The 26647-nt window shown below is 40.5% G+C and overlaps 2 protein-coding genes across 7 annotated transcripts in view; one reads left to right on the top strand and one right to left on the bottom strand.

Annotated features, from left to right (window-relative positions):
- Positions 1-9477, top strand: part of Mxi1 (MAX interactor 1, dimerization protein) — a 58589-nt gene extending 49112 nt beyond the window's left edge. For both annotated transcript variants that reach the window (XM_034504168.2, XM_034504169.2), the window contains exons 4-6: positions 5787-5901; positions 6461-6632; positions 7769-9477. In XM_034504168.2, the coding sequence (XP_034360059.1) occupies positions 5787-5901; positions 6461-6632; positions 7769-7932 (451 nt within the window). In that variant the 3' untranslated portion in view covers positions 7933-9477. The remainder of the gene's footprint in view (positions 1-5786; positions 5902-6460; positions 6633-7768) is intronic.
- A 6197-nt stretch (positions 9478-15674) lies between these two features.
- Smndc1 (survival motor neuron domain containing 1) lies at positions 15675-26397 on the bottom strand. Of its 5 annotated transcripts, none has more exons than XM_034504170.2 (6): positions 26151-26397; positions 25135-25254; positions 20178-20320; positions 19499-19660; positions 17545-17698; positions 15675-16906 (listed from the first exon to the last, which is right to left on the bottom strand). In XM_034504170.2, exons 2-6 carry the CDS (start codon positions 25252-25254, stop codon positions 16769-16771), a joined length of 717 nt encoding a protein of 238 aa, XP_034360061.1. In that variant the 5' UTR covers positions 26151-26397; the 3' UTR covers positions 15675-16768. The 5 variants fall into 5 exon arrangements, with proteins under 5 accessions (XP_034360061.1, XP_076780403.1, XP_076780385.1 ...); XM_076924288.1 differs by lacking the exon at positions 26151-26397 and adding an exon at positions 25648-26023; XM_076924270.1 differs by lacking the exon at positions 26151-26397 and adding an exon at positions 25626-26023.
- Positions 26398-26647: the final 250 nt, after the last annotated feature.

Consider the following 26647-nt stretch of genomic DNA (forward strand, 5'->3'; position numbering starts at 1 on the left):
GGAGCAGAGGGTAGATTTCCAGCCTCAAGGGGGCAAAGAGCACTCCTGGCAGCTTTACAAATCTTTCTAGAATGTAGCTCAGAGATATGGCAGGGTGGGCAGCAGTTTACAGGGGGGTGGGGGGTGGCCGGCGTTGTCTCTGACTCAATAGCACCTGATGTTCTTCCTACCTGAGAGTTGAAACATGTCAGCCTACAAGAAGGCTTTCTTGAAAAAGAATACAAATGTGTCACAATCTGTTAAGAACTGAGATATCACTTCCTTTACACACACACACACACACACACACACACACACACACACACACCTTACCTTGTCTCTTTCTCCTATCCTCGTGGCCCTGCTCCCTGGTGCATTCTCGTCTGCTACCCCAGTCTTGGGGATACGTAATCTCAGCCACAAGTCAAAATGGCATTCTTAAGTCCAAAACTCGACTTTAGCACCTTGAGCTGCTAGCAGTGTTGTGTAGCAAATTTCTGGAGGTCTTGAGATTCTTGAAATAGCAGGGTTTGATGGCTTATTTTTCACTAATTAAGACTATTTTAATTGTATGTACCTGTGATGTCTGTGTGTGGGTATGTGCACATGGCTGTGGATACCCTGGCATAATGTTGAGAGGACAGCATTAGATCCCCTGGAGCTCATCTCACAGGCAGTAGTGAACACCATGACACGGGGGCTAGAAACTGAACTCTGGTCCTCTGCAGGAGCCTCTGCATGCTCAACCCCAGCCATCTCTCCAGGCCCACTTCTTTTGCTTTATAAGTGCATTTTGTATTATGACTGATTATTTGTATATAAAGGAATGTTTTTACATATTTTTTAAAGAAAAATAGGACTTTTGATAGACACCATATTTAACCTTAGGTTTTCAAATACCCTCTTGCTCCATGACAAGTGCCTCCAGGATGTGCATATCCTCCCCTCTGAATGTCGGATTTGGAGTGTATTGGTAAAGTGTATTGGTGTAAAGTATATTGGTGCCCTTAGTGTGACGGGGATAGGAGAACAGAAAGGTCATAAATTTGAGGCTAGCCTGGCTACATTGCAAGTTCCAGCAAATACAGATGAGTCCTTTCAAGCCAAAGTTGACAGTTTGTTAGGTGTGCTTACAACTTCATTATGACACTTGCTGGTATTTTTATGTGGTTATTTTACAGTACCAATTGAGAAGACTATGAAGTAAAAGTAGTTTCTTTTTGACAAATATGAAGAGGGTCCCATGTCCTCTGTGTTTATTTCTGTTGTCACCAAGCCCCATGAGTACATAGTGAAGTCTCACAGTAGGAAAATTCCACTTGCCAGGTTACAGCTGTGAGCTGTAGGCAAAGCACAGTTCCCAGATAGTGGTTTGTGGGAGCGGCTTGTCGGCTTCCTTGTTTGATAAACAGGAGAAGGTGAACAGAATATGATCATATATGTTTTCATAAAATTCATGAGCAGAAAGCAGCAGGCTGGATTTATCTGGATCCATTTTTAATGCCATTTTTTAAAGCGAGCAGACAGATTTTTGTCTATCTTTAGAGACTCTCAGTACATTAAATTGCAGAGAAGCTTGAGTGTATAGAATGTGCAGGATAGCAGCTAACTGCTGTCGTGTGCGGGAGTGTGGAGGGAGTGAGAGCCGGCGGCCGGCCCCAGAGCTGGAAGGTGTGTCCTGGGAGAAGTCCCAGCCCCTGTGTAATGCTCAGCAGAGAGGAGAGTACAGGCTTGTGCCTATCAATTTGCTTATTTTCCATTTTGATTTAGTTACTTGGCAACGTCTTGGTGTCCTGGAATGGAAGAACGAAGGGCCAGGCCTCCGAGGGCATCAGCCAGTACTGTTTGTGGGGCCAGGCTGGGCTAGACTTCTCATTGTTGGGCAGGGGGGTTGGTTTCCAGAGAGGACTTGAAAAATACCAGAATTGAAAAAGTTTGTGAAGTTTGGTTTTGTTTTCATGCTTTTCTTTTTCTGAAAGGGAATTCCTCCCACAACTGTATGTGTTCTTAGTTGATATAACCACCCTTTACAGTACCCTATTTGTAGAAAGTCTCTTCCTTCCGTGTTTTGTGATACCTGTTTATCAGTGGAGTTCAGAAGGTTCCTTCAGGGAAAAATGATCCCACCTGACCAAAATAAAGGCAGGCAGGTCCCACCTCTTCTTTCTTGGCAAGGGGCTTGCCCATTTTGAAGATGTGGGCAGTTTTGATAGGACCTTTCTAATAAAAGAGTTGTTGGCTAGGAATTGCTACAATTCATTTTAAAACAGACTTCAAAGTGTCTGAAAATAAGAGTACGTTTGTGTCTCTCTGTCCTTTAGTCCTCCATCTTAGCAGGCAGACCAGGCTGTCTGAGTGCCAGCCTCTTGATGCTGGATTTACTCCTAACCTTGTCTTACTGTTTCCATGCTAACTTACAAGAAATGTTAACATTATATTTGGAGCTGACCAAGTGTTACAGAGTATCCATGTGTTAAATAAAAGCTAAGTAAATGCTAACTAGGAAATTAACATTAAAAAAAAATTCTCTTTCAAGTCTAATTCTGTGATTTTAAAATCTGACCTGCAGGACTATACCTTTTGCAAAACCTTTTTTGATTTTTTTTCCCCCTCAGTGAGTATGGATTTCAGATCAAACTAGATCTTTTGTGTCTCTTGTGGCCCATGATTGGGCAACCCCCAACAGGAGGTTTTTGAGCCACCAGTCACTAGAATGGAGGCAGGAAAAGACCAGATGGCATCAAAAGGCAGGCCAGTCCAGGTCATCGTGGTTAAGCGTACCAGCAGACATGGGGTTAAGGGTCCAGAGGAGATGTAACAGCCGGTCAGCTCTTCCAGGAATCTTCTGTAGAGAGAGGACTAAAAGGAGGCGACTCACCTTATATCTATAGTCAGGGTGTCCGCACTGCTCTTAGAAGGAAGTGGCATGTTCCATGTTTGTGCACATGGGGTTTGGGACCACACAGCCCTCCTGAAGTACAAAAACTGTAGGAAATCACACTTAGCTTCCACAGGGACACCTCAGAAAGGAGCAGGATTCACTGGTCATCCTTCATACAGAGACCTCCTTTGGAGGACTGGATTCACCAGCTGTCCCTGGCCGCACCCCCTGGGTATGCTCTCTTGGTATATTCTGTACCTTGGAGCGTATTTATAATCACTTGCCTGAAGAAATGGTCATATTTCTTCAGAGGGGGGAAAACTTTTTCAAAATGGAATTTTGCCTTCCCTGTCCATTTTGGGCATTAAACTTTTGACTAGGTTTATTAATAAATTAATTTATTAAGACCCTGAAACTGATCATGGCACTTCCTTATAGAATGGCCCCTCAGCTGTTTTCTCCTTTGTGAAAGAAGCAGAGGCATTGTTAATGTTGCTGGTTTGGTTTTTTTTTTTTTTTTTTTTTTTTTTTTTTTGTGGGGTTTTGTTGTTTAGCTGTCTTCAGCCCTGGGGATTGAGCCAGGGCTGTGTGCATGGCTGGTGGTCATCTACCCCTGTCTCCAGCATGTAATCTCAGCCTATGTTTACATCCTTTTTTCCTTTTTTAATTACCTGGAAAATCCTTGCTTCTTCATAGACAGATTCAGGATCCTTAAATTTCCAAAACCAAGTGTCAACTGCTTTTAAAGGTCTATAACTCCCTCGGCTAAAAGTCCCCACACCCGGCTGGCTTCTGTGCACACAACTCCTCGGGGTCACCAGGTGGGACACTCTGTAGTTGGAACTCTAAACCCTTCAAAGTTTTGATTTTTTTTTAAAAAAATGTTTATAATTTTTTGCTTTCTCCAACCAAAGAAAGACCTGAAGAAATAGTTTTGTGTACACAAAAGAAACATGGTAAATACACAATTGGTAAATACACAATTAAGTAATTTTAAAGAGAGAACAGACATGTTAATCTTATCCTGTTTCCTATTCTCCCCTTTAAATTTTGATGTGCTGGGACTGACACAGGACCTTGCCGGTTAAGCACTTACTACTGAGTTACGTCCTTGGGTTTGTTATTTAGTAAAGGTTTTAGCATGACAGAACAGAGATGGGACTTAGCCTTTTTATTCAATAGAAAACTAGTTTTAAAACCTAAAATGTTAAAAGATAATTTGATGCATGGACAAGCTTTTGGAATTGAGTAATTTGAACAAAATCGGCAGAAGTGTTCCTCTGACATGGTTGCTTTTGTTACTTGTGTAAAAGGCTGAATTCCAAGCAGAGCCTCTAATTATTAAGAAAATGGCCAGCCCATCTCTCGCCCTCGAGCCACCTCTTATGAGGAGAGCTGTTAGGGAGAAACCACAATGATCCTAATGTAGACTGGAAAGGCACCTTCACCTTGTGTGTGGTTTGACGTTGATTCTGGTCTGCTCGGCAAAAGGAAGCCGGTCACGTGCAACTCCCCAGATGACTTAGGTAGTTAACACAGTAGAACACCCTTTAAATGGTTAAATCTAGAGAAATGGAAACATTCCTTTATCTGCATTAAGTATATGCAGTTGCAGCCTAGAATCAAGTATTAGACTTGAGATGACAGGTTCAGTAAAAAGACTGGAAATTCTCTTCCAATTGTTCAATAATTGTGGCTGGGCCTGCAGATGCTGAAACAGTCCTGCCATCATCAGCCAAACCTCTGACCTCACCACCCTTAATCCCCTGGCTTGTCAGTGACGCAACTGTCCACTTATCACCTTCCCTGCCCCTCTCTCAAATGCTGCACTGGAAATTGTCACTTGGCATCATTGTTGTGTATTAAGACCCAGTGAGCTAATGAGACTATTTTAGTCCCTTTTGAGGGGAAAGTAGAGGGCTTGTGTTATTCCTGATACAGTTGACACTGTTGTAGAAAGTTCTGGTACAGCCCCAAAGGAGTTCACATCCACACGTTGCTGAACTGTTAATGCTTGGTAAAGCACACTCAGCATGGAGAACAGCAGTGTTTAAACATCTCCATTATGTACATGGTCAGAGTTGGAGAATGCAAGTGCACGAGGCTCTCTGGTGGCATTTCCAGGAAAATTGCCTCTGATTTTCCCAGAGAATGGTCTGTCAGAGAATTCAGGACTTTGAGCCAGTAATTCTGTCACCTGTTTTCCTTGTGTAGAAAACTTAGGGTAGGTCGTGAGAAAGGAAGAGAGTACTGAGTAGTAGTCCACTGTCCACACAGGTGAAGGCTGTCAGCATCTGAGTGGTGAGCCCTCTCAGCACAGCCACACCGCTCTGTTGTCCATGTGCTGGGTCATATGAAATTGTCATTTTTACAAGGACTGAAATGTTTGAAGATCAAAAGTATTCGAATTGTTCTGCCTGCTACATGAACAACATCCAGACCTGTAGGATGGCTACAGATACTGAACAGTGTGGATGCGTGTGTGTGTGCGTGTGCGTGCGTGCGTGCGTGTTTGTACATGTCTGTAATTAAAAGGTGGAAAGAGATGGAAACCTTCTGCGTTAGATCTCCTTGAGGTACCTAGCTGAAACCGCTGCTCCAGCCTGTGGTTTTAGGCATTGGGAAATCAAGCTCGGTTGCTTTAGTATCAGTTTTCACTTTAACAGCACAGTAGGGAGTTTATGGAGGGTCTAGAGAATATGCTGTCTCTGACAGAGTTCCGTGGGGATGATAATCTAAAGTGACTTGTGTCTGCAGGGCACAGAGTAGTGGGAGCCGGGGGCCGGGGGCCGGGGAAGGCTGGCGCCACTCCTCGTGCAGGTACTTTGAAGTGTTGGGGGTGAACTGTATGGCTGTTGTCTAATATCCCTTAGACTGTGTGTGTGAGGACATCCAGGCTGTGCTAATTGGATGCTGTCTTTCTTAGACGAGCTCACCTTCGCCTGTGTTTAGAACGCTTAAAAGTTCTGATCCCGCTGGGCCCAGACTGCACCAGGCACACGACACTCGGTTTGCTCAACAAAGCCAAAGCACACATCAAGGTGAGAGTCTTCCCTCCATATTTGCACTGATCCCTATTTGTGTTGTGGACAGCTCACTAGAGCGTCCTCTCTGCTGACTACCCTCCAGAGAAACCGGTGTCAAATCTTGCCAGCCGATCCAGTGAATAAATGAAAATATTTTTTTGACAGTGTGGCCATTTAGATCCGAGAATGCTAGGGAAATTACAATGACCTTTCTGATACACGGAAGACATTTGTGCCCTCTTGTGGAGATGCTGTTGTTTGACTTTATCTCTCGGTAATTTTCCATCGAATACCACACTGCAGGAGGTTTCTCTTTGTGGAGGTTACCTCACAGACTTTTATAGTTCATCTTGTTCAAGTAATGTAACATTTATACACACAAAAAGACAACTGTTTTTATGTTTAGAAAGTGCTTATCTGTATTTATATATACAAGGGTACATACATGCCCACATATATGTATGTATATGTGTATATCCTTCATACTTTCTTTGCCAAAGAAAAATGTTAGGCAGAAATTAGTTTTATTGTTTTAGACTGGACTACAAATGTAAATTAAATTTCCCCATTTTAGAAACTTGAAGAAGCTGAAAGGAAGAGCCAGCACCAGCTTGAGAACTTGGAACGAGAACAGAGATTTTTAAAGCGGCGACTGGAACAGCTGCAGGGTCCTCAGGAGATGGAGCGGATACGAATGGACAGCATTGGATCAACCATCTCTTCAGATCGTTCCGATTCAGAGCGAGGTAGACAGCATCTCTTTCTAAGGAAATTCCGAGTCTCTCTGGAGTGGGGGTGGGGAGACTGCAGACTGCATCTGCTCTCGCTAGCCAGCGTGTAGCATGTGCTAGGTTAGTCAGAGTGGACCTAGCTTGGCAACACTCCTAGCTCCCAGCTGTGGTTTTATGCACCCTAACATTGTCTGGCAGTGCCTTTGTGAACCACAATTTTTTTTTCATAGATGTATATACATACTTTCTATTTAGAAATAATTTTAGACCTACAGAAAAGTTTTGTTTAGAAAATGCCAAGTTCTTAAGGGCTCTCATGGCTCAGCAGTTTAGAGCACTGACTGCTCTTCCAGAGGTCCTGAGTTCAATTCCCAGCAACCACATGGTGGCTCACAACCATCTGTAATGGGATAGAATGCCTCTTCTGGTGTGTCTGAAGACAGCTACAGTGTACTCACATACATAAAATAAATAAATCTAAAAGGAAGGAAGGAAGGAAGGAAGGAAGGAAGGAAGGAAGGAAGGAAGGAAGGAAGGAAGAGAAAGAAAAAGAAAATGCAGAGTTCTTACTAGGAGAGAGTGACGTAGCTTGAAGCTATATTTCATGCAAGAAAAGCAAAAGCAAACCCCTTAAACCTACTTTATAGTTAACTTATTTTAGTTAGTATTCAGAATTTGTTGATGAATTGTAGAAATCCATATGTCTATGATCTATGATATAGAGTGATACCACCAAAAATTCGGATGTATAAACATAAATTTTCTATCTTTAATTTTATTTCTCCACGGCCCCAGCCTCCTCTTTAAAGCAACCCCGATTAATAAACAGTGCTGTGAATTAGGTTTTGGTTTAATATAAAACAGATGCTGTTAAACCACTTGGGTTGGGATCTTTTAATATTAAGTACTAATTCCCAAGTAGGCCAAGTGCTTTTAGTGGGAGGTCTGGACGGACTGGCGTCAAAGGGTTTTAGTAAACTTGCTGCCTAAGTTAAGACCGCCACTGTACACCAGATCGCCCTTTGCAGGAAGAGTCCCTAATCCCCATAGATGACTGATAACCCCACGGAATAACCCCTCTGACTTCTGAAAGGGCACATACAGATTATTAATACTCCTGTTTTTTTCTGTTTTCTTTCTTCCTTGGGCAGAGGAGATGGAAGTGGATGTTGAAGGCACAGAGTTCTCCCATGGAGAAGTGGACAGCATCAGTACCACCAGCATCAGTGACATTGACGACCACAGTAGCCTGCAGAGTATTGGGAGTGACGAGGGTTACTCCAGTGCCAGTGTCAAACTCTCCTTCACGTCCTAGAACCCAGCATGACACGACAGTGCAGGGCGAAGCACTCACTGGGCCAATTCAATACCATCTCTCAAATTGGGTTCATGATGCAGTCTCTTAAAACTAAAAACTATACTTGAACAAAAGGGTCAGAAGACCTGTATTTAAGCAAATACTTAACAAAAAGTGGGGTAGAGCCTCCCCGGTAGAACAAATATTCCTCTGTTTGGAAAGAACACAGTTTCTAACAGCGGCAAACACGCGTGCGATTATCTTGAGTTGACTTGGTTGACTTAAGAGACAACGGAGACTTCATTCTCCTGTTCTAGTTTGCTCACTCTGTGTTGAGCAGACATTTAAGGATAGGGTTATGAACCCTTCCTGAGCTTCTTGGCCCTAGAAACAAAATCAAACTTAGAGTAAGGAAAAGACAGGATAATCAGGCATTAATCTTAGATAGCTAAAGAGCTATTAAAACTCAGCCTCTGTTTATCATGAAGCCTGTGGATGATCAATTCTTTTTTTAAAAAAAATGAATTTTTAAAAAGCTCATATCGTGCTCTACAAAAGGAGAGACTCCCATGAAGCCTTTTGAAAGGGATCACCATGCAGCTCAGCTTTCTGTTGGATTCCATGCTAAGCCAGCTAACCTTACCTGCATTGTTAGCACTAGAGCAGCCAACCACCCGCTCGCCCACCACCCTTCGGCAACGTAGGGGCAGCCCATGCATGACAGCCTGAATCACAGGAGGAAAAGCTCAGTGGGCCTCGGTGTCTACGTGGGTGGATCTGAGGAGCTGTGCACGCAATATAGCAGGCCAAGGTCTGAGCCACCGCAGCGTTTTTATTTGAGATTTTGATAACTGTTTGTATGTGTTGAAAACCAAAATGACATCTTTTTAAAGCTTGTCCATAAGTAAACATAGATGTCTTTTATAGTGGAATAACCACGTGGGGAAATCATCTATTTTGATGCAGCATTTGATAACGATAAACACCTCACGCCTCACTCTTCACAGTATGCAGGACTGAGGTCTGGGCTGGGTAGACGGAGGTCAATGCTGTTTTTGTTTTCTTTAGGACCACTCCCCTTTACCAGCTTTTAACCGTCTGATATCCATAGTAGGCACGCTACCCTAGTTAACATAGTTACGTTCAGCACTTCTCATTTAATGTAAAGATTCACATTTCTACAGGCATTTCCCCCAGTCCCACTGTGCAGGTGCTATTGTTGCTCTGACAAATACCTTCACAAATGTTACCTTCTAAGTGACTTTCTAGCCTGCACTCTGACGTCATGTGCTCCCTCTGTCTTTCAAACTCTGTGGTTTTCCCTCAGGGCCACTGCTTTGCCCTTGGGAAGCCTTTCTGGAGACCTTACCCCAAGCTGTTTGGACTTTGTATTCTTTAAATAATTTAACTACCCTTAATTACTTAAAAAAAAAAGCTTTATGATTTTCATAACTTATTGCTGATTTTAATGGGTTGTTAATTTCAGTCCTGTAGTTTTATTTTATGTTTAGATAGGGCTGGGCAAGGAAAAAGAAAATAAAAACAACCATATTTAGCAGTGCAGTTGAGTTGTGTGTTGATGTCAGAGCTATCTTTTCGTGAATAGCACATCTCCATACAAGAAACATACCGTCTATGTCATGCATAAGGTCCCAGCACACACTACCTAGCGCTCTTTCTGTGCCTGCAAAAGTACTTGGTTGTTGCTTGGGCTGCATCTGAGTGAAAAAGTCCTTTGAAGTAGTTGTTTGTGAAACATTGCATGCCTCCAGATACTCGGCTGAAACCTATTGCACGTCAGGTGCTGAGGACGTAATGGAAAAGCCCTCTGGTTTCCCTTACAGTCACTCCTGGCCAGGTAAGATGTGCTCTGTGGATTTGCTGCCTTTGCCGTTTCTCTTAAAGTGTGTCCTTACCACCGAAAGTAAATGGAAGCCATTGAGTGGCTTCATTATTATTCTCCTTTTCTGAGGGGTGGGGAGTTGTTTTTTCAAGACGGGGTTCTCTCTATGTAGCCCTACCTAGCAGCCCTCAAACTTGCTTTGTAGACCAGGCTGGCCTTGAATTCAGAGATTGACTTATCTCTGCCTCCTGAGTGCTGGGATTAAAAGTATGCGATACCACCGTCCAATTGTCCAATTACAGCTTCTTTCTTCTGTTCCCATGGTGTTGACTGATGTCATCTTGGCCCAGGACTGAAATTTGGAACATCATTCAGGCAAACTATATGCTGCCATTTTGTGTTTATACAGGATGATGGGTTGCAAGCCTTTATTACAAACCTGCACATCAACTAGATGTTCTAACACTACTCCTTCCTCAGGCTTGCTCTTGGGGAAGGAGGATACGGGTAGATTGTGTGATTTAAATATTAACTCTCTAAAAGATAGGTTGGCTTAAAGACTAGTTATCCAAGAAATAAAACCAAATAAGAGATACCTGCTCAGTACCCTCTGTGAAGGTAAAATTACTTGAGTGCCCACGTCTTTAGGTAACTACCTCCTAAATGTATTTTGCTTTTATATCAGAAATTAGAATAGCAGTATGAATTTCAGCTACCATTCCTATTGTAAAATTTAACAAATATTTACCCTAGTTCAGTCCAATCTGACTGTAGTAGTTCCGTGTTGACAACTGGTAATTGCTTTCAAGCATCACAAACATCTCTTGGGAATCTCTTCAGCCACTATGTGCAATGAAGCCCATCTGTTCTCACTACCTCATTGACCTTATTTAGGGTATTCTGATGCCTGTATTGTTAAGACTGGCTGGCCTCAGATGTAAAGAAAGGCCTGCCTCTACCTATGTTCTTGTATGAAGAGGCACAGGTAATTCCCATGCCTGTTTATATACTAAAGTAGCCTGACAAAGTCATTTTGACTCAGTTTCTGGTTAGTAGAGGTAATAGCTATAGAGGGAAAAGGTAGTTTATTTTTTCCAAGTCTTCATGGCAATTGTCTTTTGAATTACACCAATTTTTTTAAAGCTGAGAATTGAGGCAGAGCCCTTAACCCAAAGGTTTCTTGGCTCATATATCCTGAGGAATGATTGATACTCAAATTTTCCCCCTTTCCCTTGAAAGCCACTCTCTTTCCCTTTTACCGTCCCACCTAAAGAAAAATCCCAAGATAAAACCAAACTAATACCACTTTCCATTTTACCCTCAATCCCAACATGTGACAGACCCTGGGGCAAGTGACCTATTTCTCCATGGAGCCTGCTTCCTACTAGTTACTAATTTACTGTCTCAGTCCTAAAATATCAGGGTTTAAACAGATACATGTAAATTACTTCCATGCTTTCAAAGGGCTTAAAGAAAAGCAAGAGGTAATCGTGTGCCTGTGTGTGTGTGTGTGCACCTGTGTGTGTGAGCCACACAACTCTGGGCATCATTTAGGCACCATCTGTCTCTACTCTGAAGACTGGCCCATCACAGGCCTGGAACTTAGAAGGCTTGTTACCTAGCAAGCCTCAGGGATCCTCCAGTCTCCCACTCCTTGGTGCTGGGATTACACACACACACACACACACGCATATATATATTTATATATATATTATATATATATATAAATAATCATTTCCTTGCATGTATGTCTGCATATATATGCCTGATGCCCAGAGGCCAGAAAAAGGCATTAGATTATGCAGAGCAGTTACAGGCCATCTTGAACTACCATGACGATGTTGGGACTTGAACTGTCTGGAAGAACATCCAGTGTTCCTAACAGTTCAACCATCTTCTCCAACCTACTGCTTAGTTTTACTGTTTTTTTGTTTTTTTTTTTTTTTAATTTGTCATTTGCTATCAAACAGAGTGGCCCAAAACTCAAGAGCTCTGCCTCCCAGAGGTTGATTAAATATGTGCCACCATGCCTGACTCCCTGGTTTAAATCTGAACTTGGGTCCCTATGCTTGCAAAGGAAATACCATCTTTCCAGCCCTAACTACAACTCCCCACCCCCCACACACACTTTTAAAAATGATTTACATCACTATTTTCTCCATCTCTAATTTCAAATTTTATTTGGGCTGTTTTACCAAAAAGTCCCATTTCTTAAATACTGGTTCCTACACATAAAACTTGAACTTGTATTAAAAGTTCAAATGACCCACCTCAACTTCCAAATAGATGTGATCGTAGACTCCACTTTACCTGGCCTGTCTCACGGACTTCTTAAAGGAAAGGCTACAGAAGATAAACTGTTTAGTGGTCACCTGTTGTTTTTTAAAACCTAACCCGAGGCTGAGTACATTATACAGTGATAATGACCACTGCATGACTGTGCTTAGCTTAGTGTTGTGTTCGACTATCAAACTGTCTTCTTGGCCTATGCACCAGGTCTGCCTTCCTTGTCTTGTGATGCTAGGGGTTGAAGCTAAGGCTTTTCCATAAGCTTCAGAAATGTTCTTCTACCAAGCACACCAGAGTACTTGTGCAGCTACAAGGGTATTTACTACCAGACGAGTTTACTTGGTTGTTTTACCCTTTTAGGTCGTAACTTACGTCTTAAGTAAAAAACTACACTTTCACAAACATTCCAACTGGACTGGGTAAAATGCTTGCCTGGCAAGTACACATCACTGGGCTTTATCCCCAGCATCCCATAAACTGGGTGGGATGATGCAGGCCTATAATCACAGCTCCTGAGAGGTGACAGGAAGATTAAGTCATTTTTCTGCGATAACAGTGAGCATGAGACCAGCCTGGGCTACATTCATGGTACCTTGCCTCAACAAAGATACCAGCCAACAAACTTCACTTTGGAGGGTTTTTTTCATTACCATGTAGAGTGCTTAAAAATTACACTGCTTGAGGCAGTAACTGGGATATTAGGTGTTCATAACAGGCACAAAAAAGCATTGTTTTAAAATGTTGCACAAGCCGCAGTGTTTCTAAGACACGTAAAAAAAAACAACTGAGGTTATAAATGGATAGTGTCAAACAATCCTAACTGCTTTTGGAGGAACAAATGCAAGGCCAAACCAAAGGGATGTAGTATTCTTTCCTGCAACCACGCCCCTCCCCTACCCCCACGACAGGGTTCTCTGTATAGCCCTGGCTGTCCTGGAACTCACTCTGTAGACCACGCTGACCTTAAATTTACAGTCTCTGCCTCCCAAGTGCTGGCTGGAGTTAAGAGGTGCACTACTACTACTACTTCCTGCTACTTCTGATAAAAAACTGAACAATTAGCATCTATAAAAGACCAGCCTAGCTGCAAATCTTGGGATTCAACTGTAGATTTCCAGGATATAAGAGTCAAATGTTTCCTCCAAGTCTGAATTCTTTCTTTTGGGTCAGAAATTCACTGCATTTAAAAAATTTCATAAATACAGAGCTTGAAAGGGGCAGGTGGGAGTACACATCAATTTTTACCAAGAAAGGGGAATTGAACCAGCAAAAATGATAGTCATGACTTTGGGCCCTAAGTTGAAAAAGCAGCTTTTAAAACACCTTCCTAATTAGTTCAACCACAGCTCATTTAGCTATATTCTTAAAAGAATAATTTAGGAAACACCTTTTGAACTAAATATTTTATAAACCAAATATTCCAGTGACTTACACTGGGTTCATACAATTAACTGTTAAGGTGCATACATACAAGCTAGCTACCAATGTTTATTGTGGGAACTAAATGATTAAGATCTAAGATTTGGTATTCTTAGCTAATTTTAAGTTGTCAACCACTACAGACCTACTATTCTCAGAATTGAGCCAGGAAAGAACCACTTTCATAAATATATAAGCTGAGAGGTCAACTGGAAACCCTCACAGAAAACTGTCTTTATTGAACACTTTGGCTAAACTAAATTTTTATAACGTCCCATCTATATGTAGTATCTATTTCAAAATCACGTCTGTCTAAGCCTGTTTTTTAAAATGACAGGAAAGGGGACTCAGGAATTAAGTTTCTTGTTAAAACTACTGAATTCCCTGTTGTGCATTCTCTCCTCACTGCAGTAAAAACTCAGTTTAATTTGCAACTTAAAACCCTTAGATACAAAGAATGTTTGTATTTACTGTTGGATTTATAAATTACTAAACTGACTTGATGAACTTCTGTAAAAGTTTTAAACATATAAAATCGTGTTAGTTTAAGCATACTTTTTCATTTGTTACTATCCAAGCTAGGCAAAAAGCCAAATCAAACTTTTTGAGTAAAATTTTAGCTAGTTTACAACATATTTGTCATCTCTGAAAGGTCTGGCTGTAAATTCTAAAATTGACACAAGTCATAAGAAAGTCATCTGTCCTTTGTTACCTAATGAGTATTTTTAAAGAGAAATAAGCTGAATGTTCAACATTAAAATCAGACCACACTGAATACAGATGGACACATCCTTGACAAGTACGTTTAAATCTGACTTAGAATAATTTGTTGCTTTTTGGTTTGATGCTTAATCTTCACAGATTAACACAAACACCACTAAATACACTTTTCCCCCTAGAAATCAAAGCTACTTTATCTTTAATCTACAGCAGAGTTTTCAGTTTAGGATATACACCAGAATCACCAGCAGTGTTTCTAGCAGACTTACCAAGGTCTGGGTAAGTCTGGGATAAGACCCAGACAGGAATTCTTTAGTTTTTATTATAAATTTTACCAGTTCCCATTAAGTACGTTCTAGTGTAAAGATTAAAACCCAGGAATTAATTGATAGCATTTCAGTAGCAGTATTATACAATGCTGTTTAAATAAATCGGACACTCACCATCATTCCAGAGTAAATGGCAGACATCCCTCAAGTGACTCATGTCAGATACTGTCCATCTTAAAACATACTAGCTCAATTTTTGAGGAAAATTAGAAATTACACACAGCTAGTAAGTGGTGAATCAGGAGACAGTGAGCAGTCTGGTTCTAGTCTTTTCAATTTAGTTCAAAGAAACCAACATCATCAACTTAACACCAGGATATCCCAAAGGGCCACATCTCTAGATCTGACCAAGGGCTGTTGTACTTATTTTCAGAACAAATGTACAATCATTTCTATTCCCCTTTACTAAGACAAAGCCCTTAAGGAAAATACACAGAAAGAATGCCCATAGGTTAAGGCAGGGTGGTCTCAGCCACAAGAGAACTGCCAATAAAGCACCAACTCAAGTACTGTTCTAACATACCAAAAAAACCCAAAAAACAACAAACAAACAAACAAACAAACACAACCCCCCCCCCCAAAAAAAAAAAACCCATGGTAGCAACTCATTGTTTTGAAGGGGGAGGGGGAGAGAGGGACACAATTACACCAAGTGACTTGCTACTACCTTTTCATCTAAGGATTTCCTTGCAACTATTGTTGGGCTATTTAAGACATCTGTTAAAACAGCAAGAAGACTGACTTTCTCACTTAGGAGTTCTCAGGTTTACTACCCTCTACCCTGCCAGCCTCTGGTAGTAGGGTCTCCATGCCTTAAGCACCTTAGGTGGACACTCACCTCAGCAGCCCAGTAACCCTTTTTCTATGTGACCTGTGCCTTTCTTGTCTTACATATTTATGAAAAAAACCCTGAAGGAAAAGAGTTTACCTCACCACTGTCCTAAAAATTTCAGTTTACCAAGACAAAATTTACAAATAATCTCATACATGCCTACTAATTAATCCTTTATGACTCCATGTCTTATACCCAATGAAGGAACTCTTCAGGATGTATGAACCGTTTAGCAGGCTCCACACTCTCTTCCATGGTAGCTGTGCCGAAGTCCAAGGCCCACTACATCAAAGCTGGCAGCTACAGACTCCACCCCTTGTTAACACACTGAAGATTTTAAAAACACTTTATTTATTAAAGTTAAACATACAAAACTGAAATTAACACACACTCTAAAAATTATCTTCTTCCAATTAACAGGAAGACCTTTTTTCTACCTTTGTTTTGGCTTAAACTCAACTTGGGATAACTGTGGTGCTTCACTTATGCCAACGAATGCTGGCAACTTGATCTCGTTAATAAAAATTACAAACTCAGCTACATGAACATAATATACAGGGAAATTATGGTCAGATTAATGCACAAGAAATACAGGAAAATTTAATCATGAAACATTGAGTACTCTTGTTCATTAATTTAGCCTTGGATTTTTACAAAAATAGTATCTACACTGTACACAGGGCTGTACATCAGCTTCTGTTTTCCCATAGAAACAGTACACGTCCCAAATGGTACCACTACCACAAGTGAAAAGTCAACAAAGGAAAAAACAATACAAACACCAAATAAACACCAGAGAAGGGGAGCACATCCTAAACATGGTTTGTTTGTTTGTTTGTTTTTAATATAAAATTCAAACTCAATGACAAAAAATACAAGGTGAGTCAATTGTAGAGGTGACCTAATAGGCCCAGGAAACAAGTAATTCAAGGAAAAAAACCTCAAAATAAACTTTGCCGTTTATAAATTAACCTATACTCAGGCTTGTCTGGACAATGGCCAGGTTGTAAAACTGAAGAAGCTCTCGTTAGCAGGCTGGCATTTTGCCTCGATGTTCCAATGAACTGTTGGAATATGTCAAGTGCAAAGCATCTGAAAATTCCAAGTCAGGACTTATAAACTGTCTACACAATATCAGTTAAATGGAGCTTGGAGTTCGTAAGTCATCTAAATGCTGATTTAAGCAGCATTTACCTAGAAAAGTTGCCTTGTTCAACATACTGAGGAAGCTGTGGTAAGTCGTAATGAAAGGTTAAATGATAGCAGTTATCAAATGTCTTCAAGTTTCATTCTACCAAAGCCAAACAATGACAACAACATATCTTCCTTACTCCTCTAACAAATAATTTACCTTTAGAAAAATATAAGGATAAAAAGGTAAATGTAAAGCCCTGCAGAGATGAAATCCAACAGTTTTTCTGATTATTGAGGCATCAAATGCCTGACATTGTATTTAGATGTATCTTGATACTGTGTCATGGGCTTGTCGGCAATTCCACAAGTTCCTACTCCAACTTTGCCCGTCACACTTTCTGGCGAAGCAAAAATACTCCTCTTTACCTAGAAACAAAATCAAAACCATTTCTGATCAGTTTCAAAAAATAAACCTCTAACATAATCTAACAAAACTTTAATGTTAACATATTCATGTTTCAATGTTTACAAAAATATTTTGTAGAAAATAGCACTACATATCACTAATAGAAAGCTTATTTGTCATTTAAAGCGTGAGCTATCTATCTATTGTGGGATGAACAGCTTTCTGGCTGTAAGGGGTGTACTGTGAGACCTGCTGTGGTACACAGCGATGGCAACCACATCAATAAGGTCCACTCTATAGCTCAACTATGTGTGAGCATCAGGTCATCTGTATTTTGAATATCTGAATTATTTTCTACCCATCAAAGCAGATCAAGGACTTCAAAGCTTTTTTAAGTAGATTCCCAAAATAAAACTATGCTAACAAAGCAGAGCTCAGTCTATTTTCTAAGAACTCTGAAGGGACCAAACAGTCTTACAATTCCTTATATAAGCCAGTTTTATTGCAAAAAGTGCCTAATGACTACTGATAAGGATTATATATCAAGAATTGGTTAAAATAATGTCCTTTGGAAAATCTACACCTCCTTTTTTCATTTTGAAATTCTTTTACTGGCAGCTGCATCTTCAGACCGACAAAGTGAGGAGGGTGTACCCACCTGCCCCTTCTTGTTTTTTGAGTAAGCCCTGTTGTTGAACTGCTGCCACTTCACCTTCTGGTCCTCCCGCTCCTGTTCAAGCTCTCTTATCCTCTGGGCTTTCTTCAAAGCTTTTTTCTTTTTATATTCACGTTGCTGGGCAATCATTTCTTTTCTGTGTGGAAAACAGATGTAAATGTCAATTATTAAGATTTATAAGATGACTTCCTTATAATGGTGCAAAAAACAAAACTTAAATACGAATTTATTAATGAGAACACAACTTTTCATTAAAAATCAATGCCAAAATCTAGGTGTGGTATACAGCATGCTATAATCACAGGTGGAAGCAGGAGGGTCAGAAGCTCAAGTCCTCCTTGCCAGGTTGGAGGCCAGTCTAGGATACACCAGACCCCATCTTAAAGAAAGAAAAACAGGACTGAGCAGAGATGGCTCAGCGTGTAAAGGAATTTGCCACCAAGCCCATGAGATAACCTGAGATAACCATGGGGCCCACAAGGTGGCAGGAGAATCAAGTCCTTAGTGTTCACATCAATCTACACAATAAACAAATGTAAAATAAACAACGCCACTCACTGAGTACTATTAAGAAACGTTCTTTTAGAAAAAGAAGGTAGATATAGTTCAGTGGTAAAACACAATTGCCAAGACCATGAACTCTGTCCAAAATGACAACAAAAACTTCTGTGCACACACATAGGTCTACTAAAAAGTAAATCAAACCTTTCGAAGACTTTAAGTATAACTTTTGCTGGTTGTACTTCAGAAATGTTAATATTCAATACACGTGATAGTACACACCTATAATCCTACTACTTGGGAGATGGAGGCAGGTTTATGGGGGTGGGTTGTTTGTTTTTTAATATAGAAAGTCAGAGTGAAGCAAGCAATTAGATCTAACAAGGTTTTATGATTTTCTTAATCAGGGTGTTTAAATGTTATTTTAAGAAGTGGTATTTTTCTAAATATTCAAGTACATTTATGTACATTTTAGAAACTTTTCCAAAAATCAGAAACACATTTATCAGTCAGTCTTGAAACACACACACACACACACACACACACACACACAGACACACAAACACACGCAAAGCGCTCACACAAAGCACAGACTCAGAACTTTGTCTCCTGTTATGTCTTATCGACCTGTGGTCCCAAGCTTTTACCAAAAAATTTTGTTACTTCTAAAATCAGAAGTGCCTTCTGTGCTCTTCAGAGGAGACATTTACTAAACAGTGAGAACTGTTATACATTTTACTTCACAGATGAGGCAGATGTTAAGTTTATTCAACATTAATTAGAGAAGAGTCAGACAAAAATATATTTCTAACCAATGTCACAGTGCTTTCATTGTTTAACTCTTGTTTCAGTCATTCGTTCTGATGTTATTTTCCTAAGGGAAGTCTCCTGGTGACTATGCTCCCGCTTTGGGGGTACTGACAGTTCATACTTGTTAGGCAAGGCTCCACACTAAGGCAAGGCTCCACACTAAGCTGCATCCTTAGCCCTAAAACACACCTCCTCAATTATGTGCTCTTTTCTGAATATAGATTCAGCAGGAACAAGTCAAGATGGTTTTCACTGTACTTTAGTCTTAGGACCTGACTTACAAAAACACAGTAGATGCTCTTAATAGCAGCATCTTTCTTTAATGTGAAAGCATTAATACAGTCTCCACTTTACTTAGGCATACACATTGATCTGATGTTGTACTTGTTCAAATCAATGTTAAACAGTATTATAACTTTGCTCAATGCTGCCTACATGAATTATCTTTGTAGATTACTTCAAATACCCAAATGGGGGAAACTCTAAGTTTCAAGTTAAAGTCAGTTACTTTAACTTTAGCCAGACCCTAGCTTATACACCAAGTACTCAAAGGAACAAGGTAAGAATGAGAAGTCTGTGGGTCTGCCCACAGCGAGTCTGTCCACCTCAGGCAACAGTCACTCACTTTGACATGGGTTTGTTGCCACTGTCCTCTTTTGCCTTCCTTCCTTCTTCTACAGGCTTGAGGTTCAACAATGGAGTCACTTCGGCATTGCCATAAACAGCAAAGGTGATTGCAGCTGTGCCATTCTCTTCATCTATCTCTTCAATCTCCGCTTCGTAACACCTGTAAAGATATCATGGCTGTAAGCAGGTGAGTAAAGATTTAGTACTCAGCCTACAAGACTTATACTGCAGTGACACAATTATCATGTCTCTAAAATAAACTGCAATCAAATGGCCCTTTTGGCAAAAAAATAACATGAGAGGTTTAAAGTTAGGCACCTGGTATCAAAAGTCCTAATTTAAATTTACCAGAAATATCTCTAACACATCTACTCACTGTACTAAATCTCTGAGAAAAGCTAATTCCTAAATGATTCATTTCAATGTATGAACTTTAGTGCAATGAGAATACTAACCATTCATCTTTCTTTTCTTTAGGAGCCAACCACTCTTCTCCCCAAACTTAAACTAAACCTAAGGTTACGCTGTGCTAATGACAACCACCCAACAATTACACTAGTTCTACAATCACCTTACCTACACAGATTAAAACAGAGTAGTGCAAACTGAATAGAAACATCTTACCATTGTGTCTTATTAACTCATGTTATAGTTAGAGGGTGGTTCTCTACACTTACTGTCCATCTTCACTCCAGACGGCCATGCACTTGTCTCCTACTTTCCATGAATGAGTAGGCTGAGTGGAAGCAAAACTGTCTGAACTTGTAAGAGTTTCCGAAGGCTGAGTTGACAAAAGGTCTTTGGTCAGTTCTATTACTTCCTAAAAAAAGAAAACAAAAGCCATAACATTTGTAATTTAATATTGTCAACTACTTTCTTTTGGTTTTTAATGATAGTTCTTATATCACAAAGCAGTTATGCATATTCCATGTACAATTCTGAGTGAAACTGAGAATAGTATTTCTATGCCCATATAGACACATATAGGAACATTATATACTAATAGTGATTTAAACCTACATAGGCATCTTCAACTTAACTGTAAATACTCTTGGAAATAAAAGTAGACAAGTTTCAGCCACATCTGACTTCTAAATGCCTTTGTGACTGAACAGATTTCTCTACAGATGAGAAATAAGACTGAATTTGATTCAAGGTCAGTTTTACAACTACCACATGTTATTTCATGCAACTACACTTTTATAGGGCATTACTTGGCAGAAATATTCAACTGTGTGGCCAATGTACCTCTTCTACAAAGACCCCAGACACTGCAAACAGTTTCAATAACACACACAAAGTTCCTACTTATACACATTTCTGTCAAAATACTCAAAAACATAAATAAACTGGTAATTTTCACCCCATTTAAGTGAGAACCATCACATTAGATTTAAAATAGCTTACACCTACTATCAGGCACAGTAGCACAGCTTCATTTTAAAGAAAAGAATAAAAGTAACTCACAGGCAGGCAGTGCCTGTGTATTAGTTTGACTCAATTGTGTATTAGCAATAGTTTAGAAGTTGACAAATATAAACAGGTACTTAACTACTTATTTGCTACTTTCTTACTCTAATGAAGATGTACAGTGTCCATTATCTAATTTTCAAAGAACTTGCCTACTGGTTTCCCACAATGTTGCATTTAAAACATTCTATTCTATGTTTGGGGACAAATATAGCAGAATCCAACTCTTATTTAGTTTCTTTGAGCACACACTGAGATTTTGTAATGGTCCTTTTGGTTCAGTAGCCAAGAAAAGTTAAATATTACCTCTCCTAAAGAGTCTAAATCTTCCTGGCTACTTTTGAAAAACTAGTTATTTGTACCTTAAAAAAAATTATTAAATACGGAAGGATCAGCTTTGTGAATCAAAAGAGAACAAAACAAATTAGACTTAGAGTTGAAAATTTAATTTAAAAAAAAGTTTTGCCAAGTAGACACCATTTTTCCCCTTCTCTAAGTCACAGGAGGTGATGCACTGCTTTACATTCATTAGTTCTGCAACACTAAAGACTGAACTAGGATCCTGTACAAACCAACAAGTGCCCCAATACTGTCAAACCTGTAGCCCTCAAATATTTTTTAATTAAACAACTATATAAATAAAGCAGGACAGTTTCCTACAATATAGTAAGCTAGCCACTTTTGTTCTGTTAACTACCTTCAGAGCCAGGAATATAAGCCGATAGGCCTGGATCAGGAGCCCACAGTCTTTATCACTTAATATTTACATCTCCTTCCAGGGATCATGTATTTAAAGCACAAATATGCAGTCTGTAAGAAGTCTCAGATTTAGAACCTTTTTTTTATATGACAGAATTATCTCCCCACCACATTCCTAACACAACACATTCAAAGAGTCCTGAAAAGCTGTGCATAATTTTCAAAGCCCTGTGCCAAGATGGCCCTTCTTGTAAACAACAAAATCCAGAGCATTTTCTCCTGATGTCCTATAACTGTCAATCTTACATGTCCCTCCCAGTAATTTATGAAGAACCTTCTCAATTTTTGTCTTCACATGTGTATATGGAGCAAAGTATTAGAAAAACTATTTTATGTATGAGGGGGTTCTTGAAGGTACATACCATTAATTACTTTTCCTCCCCCAAGTCTGAGTTCTGAAACTGCTCCTTCATTGACAGATGGGCAGCAGTTACAGTAATCGGCAATTCCAGGAAGCATCAGATGTTGTGATCTACATATCAGCAGGTCAAAGGGGGTGCACTCAAGCACTCTGCTTACTGAAGGAAGGCGTTTCGGGGATGCAGAGAGCCACTGTAATATATGAGACAAGTGACTTGACCCCTGCCTCCTTTAGAACCAGTTTATTCAGCAATACAGCCTAATAAATTGACTATTTTTGTGATTACTATAGACTGCCCAGGGAACTAACGAGCTAGCTAGCCTGATTTTACTATACCTACTTTCTTTTCTAAGTCAAAAAACAAAAAAGAATGCAGTTAGGACTTCAAAAGACTAATTTGTTGCCTAAATTTATTATCTATATGAAGGACAGAAACATGGAAACCTTACTGGAAAAATAAATATAAGATATTAGAAGCCATTATGGTGATGTCCCCCTTTAAAAAAAATGCAGAAACAGGCTGAACAGTCAATCTAATCAGACAGGATTTAAATGATAGTGGCACAAGATGTACATCTATGTCCCCCAAAGGAGTGAGCAGGTGGGTGGAGGTGAGACCCACACGGAAACAGAAGCCACTCTCTAGTCTCAATGCAAACAACTAGGTCAGGAACATATATTCAAATACTTTCTGTAATTTTACTTAAGAAATGATTTCCATCTCCCAATAGTTTTAAGTTCAAACCATACCTAGTAATCAAAACCAATTTCTCATAATAGAGTAAGAGAAAAAAAAAATAATGAAGACTGGCCAAATAAAGCATTCTATACTGCCACTATTTAAGGTATTGTCAGTACTTAAGTTTGTAAATATGCATCATCCAATATTTAGTCAATTTATTTAATATTTAGTTAATTTATTTAATAAAACAAAAAATTAAAAATTGGCTCCTCAGTTACCTTAGCCATATTTTAATTACCCAATGGCTACTTATAGCTAGTGTCTGTGGCATGAACAGCAGACACGTGTTCACCACCAGAGGCAAGCTCTACCACATGCTGCTATTCTAACTGTCTATAGAAAAGAAGATACTTTCATAAACAAAGGACTTCAAAGTCATTACTACTTTGCTTTTTTTTTTTTAAATAAATTGAAACCTGGAACTCTATGTAGCCCAGGTTGACCTCAAACCCATAGAGATTTACCTACTACCGCTGCCCAATTTGCTTTTTGTGTTTTGTTGACTTTATTTTTCAGTGCTGGAAACTGAACCATAGGGCCTTGTATATTCTAAGTAGTTGTATCTCCAAGTCTCCAGATCATTATTAACTGAGAGGTCTAGGTAAGCCTTTTAGGTAAACACTGTGTCTACCACAAGGGTTTCTCCCTATCATACTTTCAATTACAGATTACATATCAAGATAGCTGACTCCATACTCCAAAGATAATTTACCCTAGAAACATTTAGAAAGACCTGGTAGTAATATTGTTTGAAACTAGGCTCCCAACTCCCCCCTACCATTTCTACACAGACCTCTTCTCCCACTGTCCAGGAAGTACAGAAAAGTGTTTTTTTCTTCAATGAAAACAAAGGACTACTTTTAAGTCAGAAGAGGTAGATAAGGCAGGTTAGTTTGTTTCTGTCACTTCACCTTCATGCACACTCATGGTACAGGAGAACAAATCAAATGAGCATGCAGGAAACAAACACTGGGTTATTGCTTACAGTTTACAGAAAATCTGGGAGCAGGAGAAAGAGTTTCCTAAACACCTATAATGAATGGCACATGCACTCCATAGGCTTCTAAACACTGAAGAACAGTATTATTCAAAGTAAAATTATCCTTCACTATTTTGTTTTTAAAAATAACATATACCTTACTGTAAGTCTAGAACATGAGTTTGAAAAAGTCCAACTCATTTTAAACTACAGGTAAGATCTTTCAGAATCCCAAACGTATTAAGCCCATTCAAATAAGTTACATTGGAAATTTGTGTGTGTCTGTGTGTAATGTCCATTTTGAAATATATACTAAGGTATATATCCCTAGATGGCCTGGAACTCAACAGCTCTGCCTACCTCTGCCTCCTGAGTGCTGGGATTAAAGGTGTACATACACAGCTGGCAAAATCTAATGATATTTATGTTCATCAAGAAGATAAAGAGAATAACTGTTTAGATGAAACATAGAATAAACAAGAAATCATCAAAACACCCTGAAAACTGAAGTATGATGTTCAGAATTTTAAAGACTTTCTTAGAATCAAAGTTTTCATATACAATATTTACAAATTATAAATGGTACTTTTCTTAACCTGGTGCTCTGAGAAGCAACAGGTATTTAAGTTTGTCCTGAAACCCCAGTTCATGCCCTTAGGTGTTTTGTTCTTCCTAAACTTTTTATGAAAAGTTAATCTCTTTTTCACATTACTTCAACTTCCACAACTACTCAACAACTATAAAGCCTTGTCTTAAGTTCAAATACCTATATAACATCCATACAGACAGAAAGTTATCTCTTAACACATTTTCATGATGTAGTTTAATAAAAGTATATACCCCATTAGCTTTGAAAAAAAAAGGCCGAATTTCATTTTCAGATAATTTTCTGTCATTAAAAAGGATTTTAGTCAGACTGTATAGTCCTCCCTTAATAGTGTAACCTTCTGAACTAAGTTTCCTTGTCAAGTCTTTTAAAATAAAAGCATATTCTGTTGCAAGGTTTCTTCTCATGAAATCCTATAAGCACACACAAGATTTACAAAAACCGTGAGTGTTTCCTTCATTCTGATGTAAACCAAATGGAGGAACTAATTTTAGAAGCTTCAGTACCTGCATGTATACACACACACGTATCTGTGTGTGTATGTATATATATACATATATGTGTGTATACACACACACACACACACACGCATACATACACACAAGGGGGAGCACCTTCCTCACAGATGCTTTGAGTGCCTATGAATTTTGAATGCACAATTTGAAAAAGACAAATATTTTCAAATACATTAACTACAACTGTCCACCTATACTTACTTGCAAATCCTTCTTCAGTTTCAGGAGATCTTCATTTTCTCCATTGCCCGACAGAGCAGCTTCTACTTGCTGAAGTTGTGCTTTGTAGCTAGCCAACTGTTTTGCCAGATCCTCTGACATCTGAGGAAAAATGAAGGCCCATAACTCGAGTCAAATATCAAATTACAAAAAAAACAAAAACAACTTTCTGACCCGCCTAATTCAATCATTTTTTACAAAACTGAAGCTTTATTCGTCATCATTCTTTACTTTACTCAGATGCACCTAACGCTCAAACTTCAAGGCAACAGATTCTGAAGACTGCAAACATGTCTGATAAAGCCCACACAAGAAGATCTCCCAAAAAGCATGCTAGTAAAAAAGGAAAGAAAGAAAGGGAAACTGCTTTTCCTTTAACTATCATAGGAAGGCGGTGTATGGTTCGACGGTAAAGACCGACTCCAGAAGTCAGAGAAAACGTTTTCGGTGACCCACACGGACACACTCCTCACAGAGGTCATCACAGGAACCTGCCTTCCGCCAAACACAGCTCAGCGTCCGTCCCCAAGAGCAGAGCAGTCCCTTAACGCGTACGCCAACAAAACATACGGGTCCTCCGAGGGCCACCTCCGGAACATTCCGGCCCACCGGAAGCCTGGAACCCCCGCAGACCCTTCCCGTCCGACGGGCTGGACAAGCCAGCCGGCACGCCACAGCCCGCCGTAATTCCGTCCATCACTTCGGACCGGGAAACACAAAACCTCAGCTTCCATGGAAACCGCGGAGCCCCGCACCCTCACAGAGGACCCCGTCGGAACGGCGCGGGCGTCTCCCCCACCCGACGGGCTCCCCAGGACAGCCACGTTCGCCGCCTCGGCCCGGAAGCCCCCACGCAGGCCAGGGCCACCCGCTGGGGGTGCGAGAGCCGCTGGCTCCCCACACTGCCCGGCCCGGGCCCCGCTCTGAGGCCTCCGCCTCAACTCCAGCCCGAGGCCCGAGGCCCGAGGAGGCCTGCCTCTCCCTCAGAGGCGCGTTACCTTGGGTGGGGCTGGGGGCGGGACGGCGGGCAGGGGTCGGGGAAGCGAGCGAGCGGCGGCAGGGGCAGCTGCAGCAGGGAGATTCTCCGCTAGGACGAGACTCCGTCGGAAAAGGAAAAACTCGGCCGGCGAGGGGGGGAGGGGAGAAAAGCCGGGCTCGGGCAGGAGGAAAAGACAAGGCGAGCGAGATCTCGCGAGATGAGCAGACTCTCGCGAAATGGCGTCTGGGTCACGTGATCCCCGCCGTCCTCTAAGCAGCCCGGGATTGCGGCCTCCGAAGGCGGAGTGGGTGTGGTCTAGGAAGTGACGTGTCTGGGCTGCGCCAGGGGCAGAGGGCAGGTTCGTCTTACGTCAGTTCCGCCTCGTGGTGGGAGAGGCGAGTGGTTCTCTGTTGTGGGTGTTCTTACGCAGGGGCGTAAACTCGCGAGCCTCTCTGGGAAGCCCTGTTGAGCAAGAGATTTAGTACCGGGAATGGGCTGGGAGTAATGGCGGGTAAC

Source organism: Arvicanthis niloticus, chromosome 1 (assembly GCF_011762505.2).
Source record: "Arvicanthis niloticus isolate mArvNil1 chromosome 1, mArvNil1.pat.X, whole genome shotgun sequence".
Classification (NCBI taxonomy): Eukaryota; Metazoa; Chordata; class Mammalia; order Rodentia; family Muridae; genus Arvicanthis; species Arvicanthis niloticus.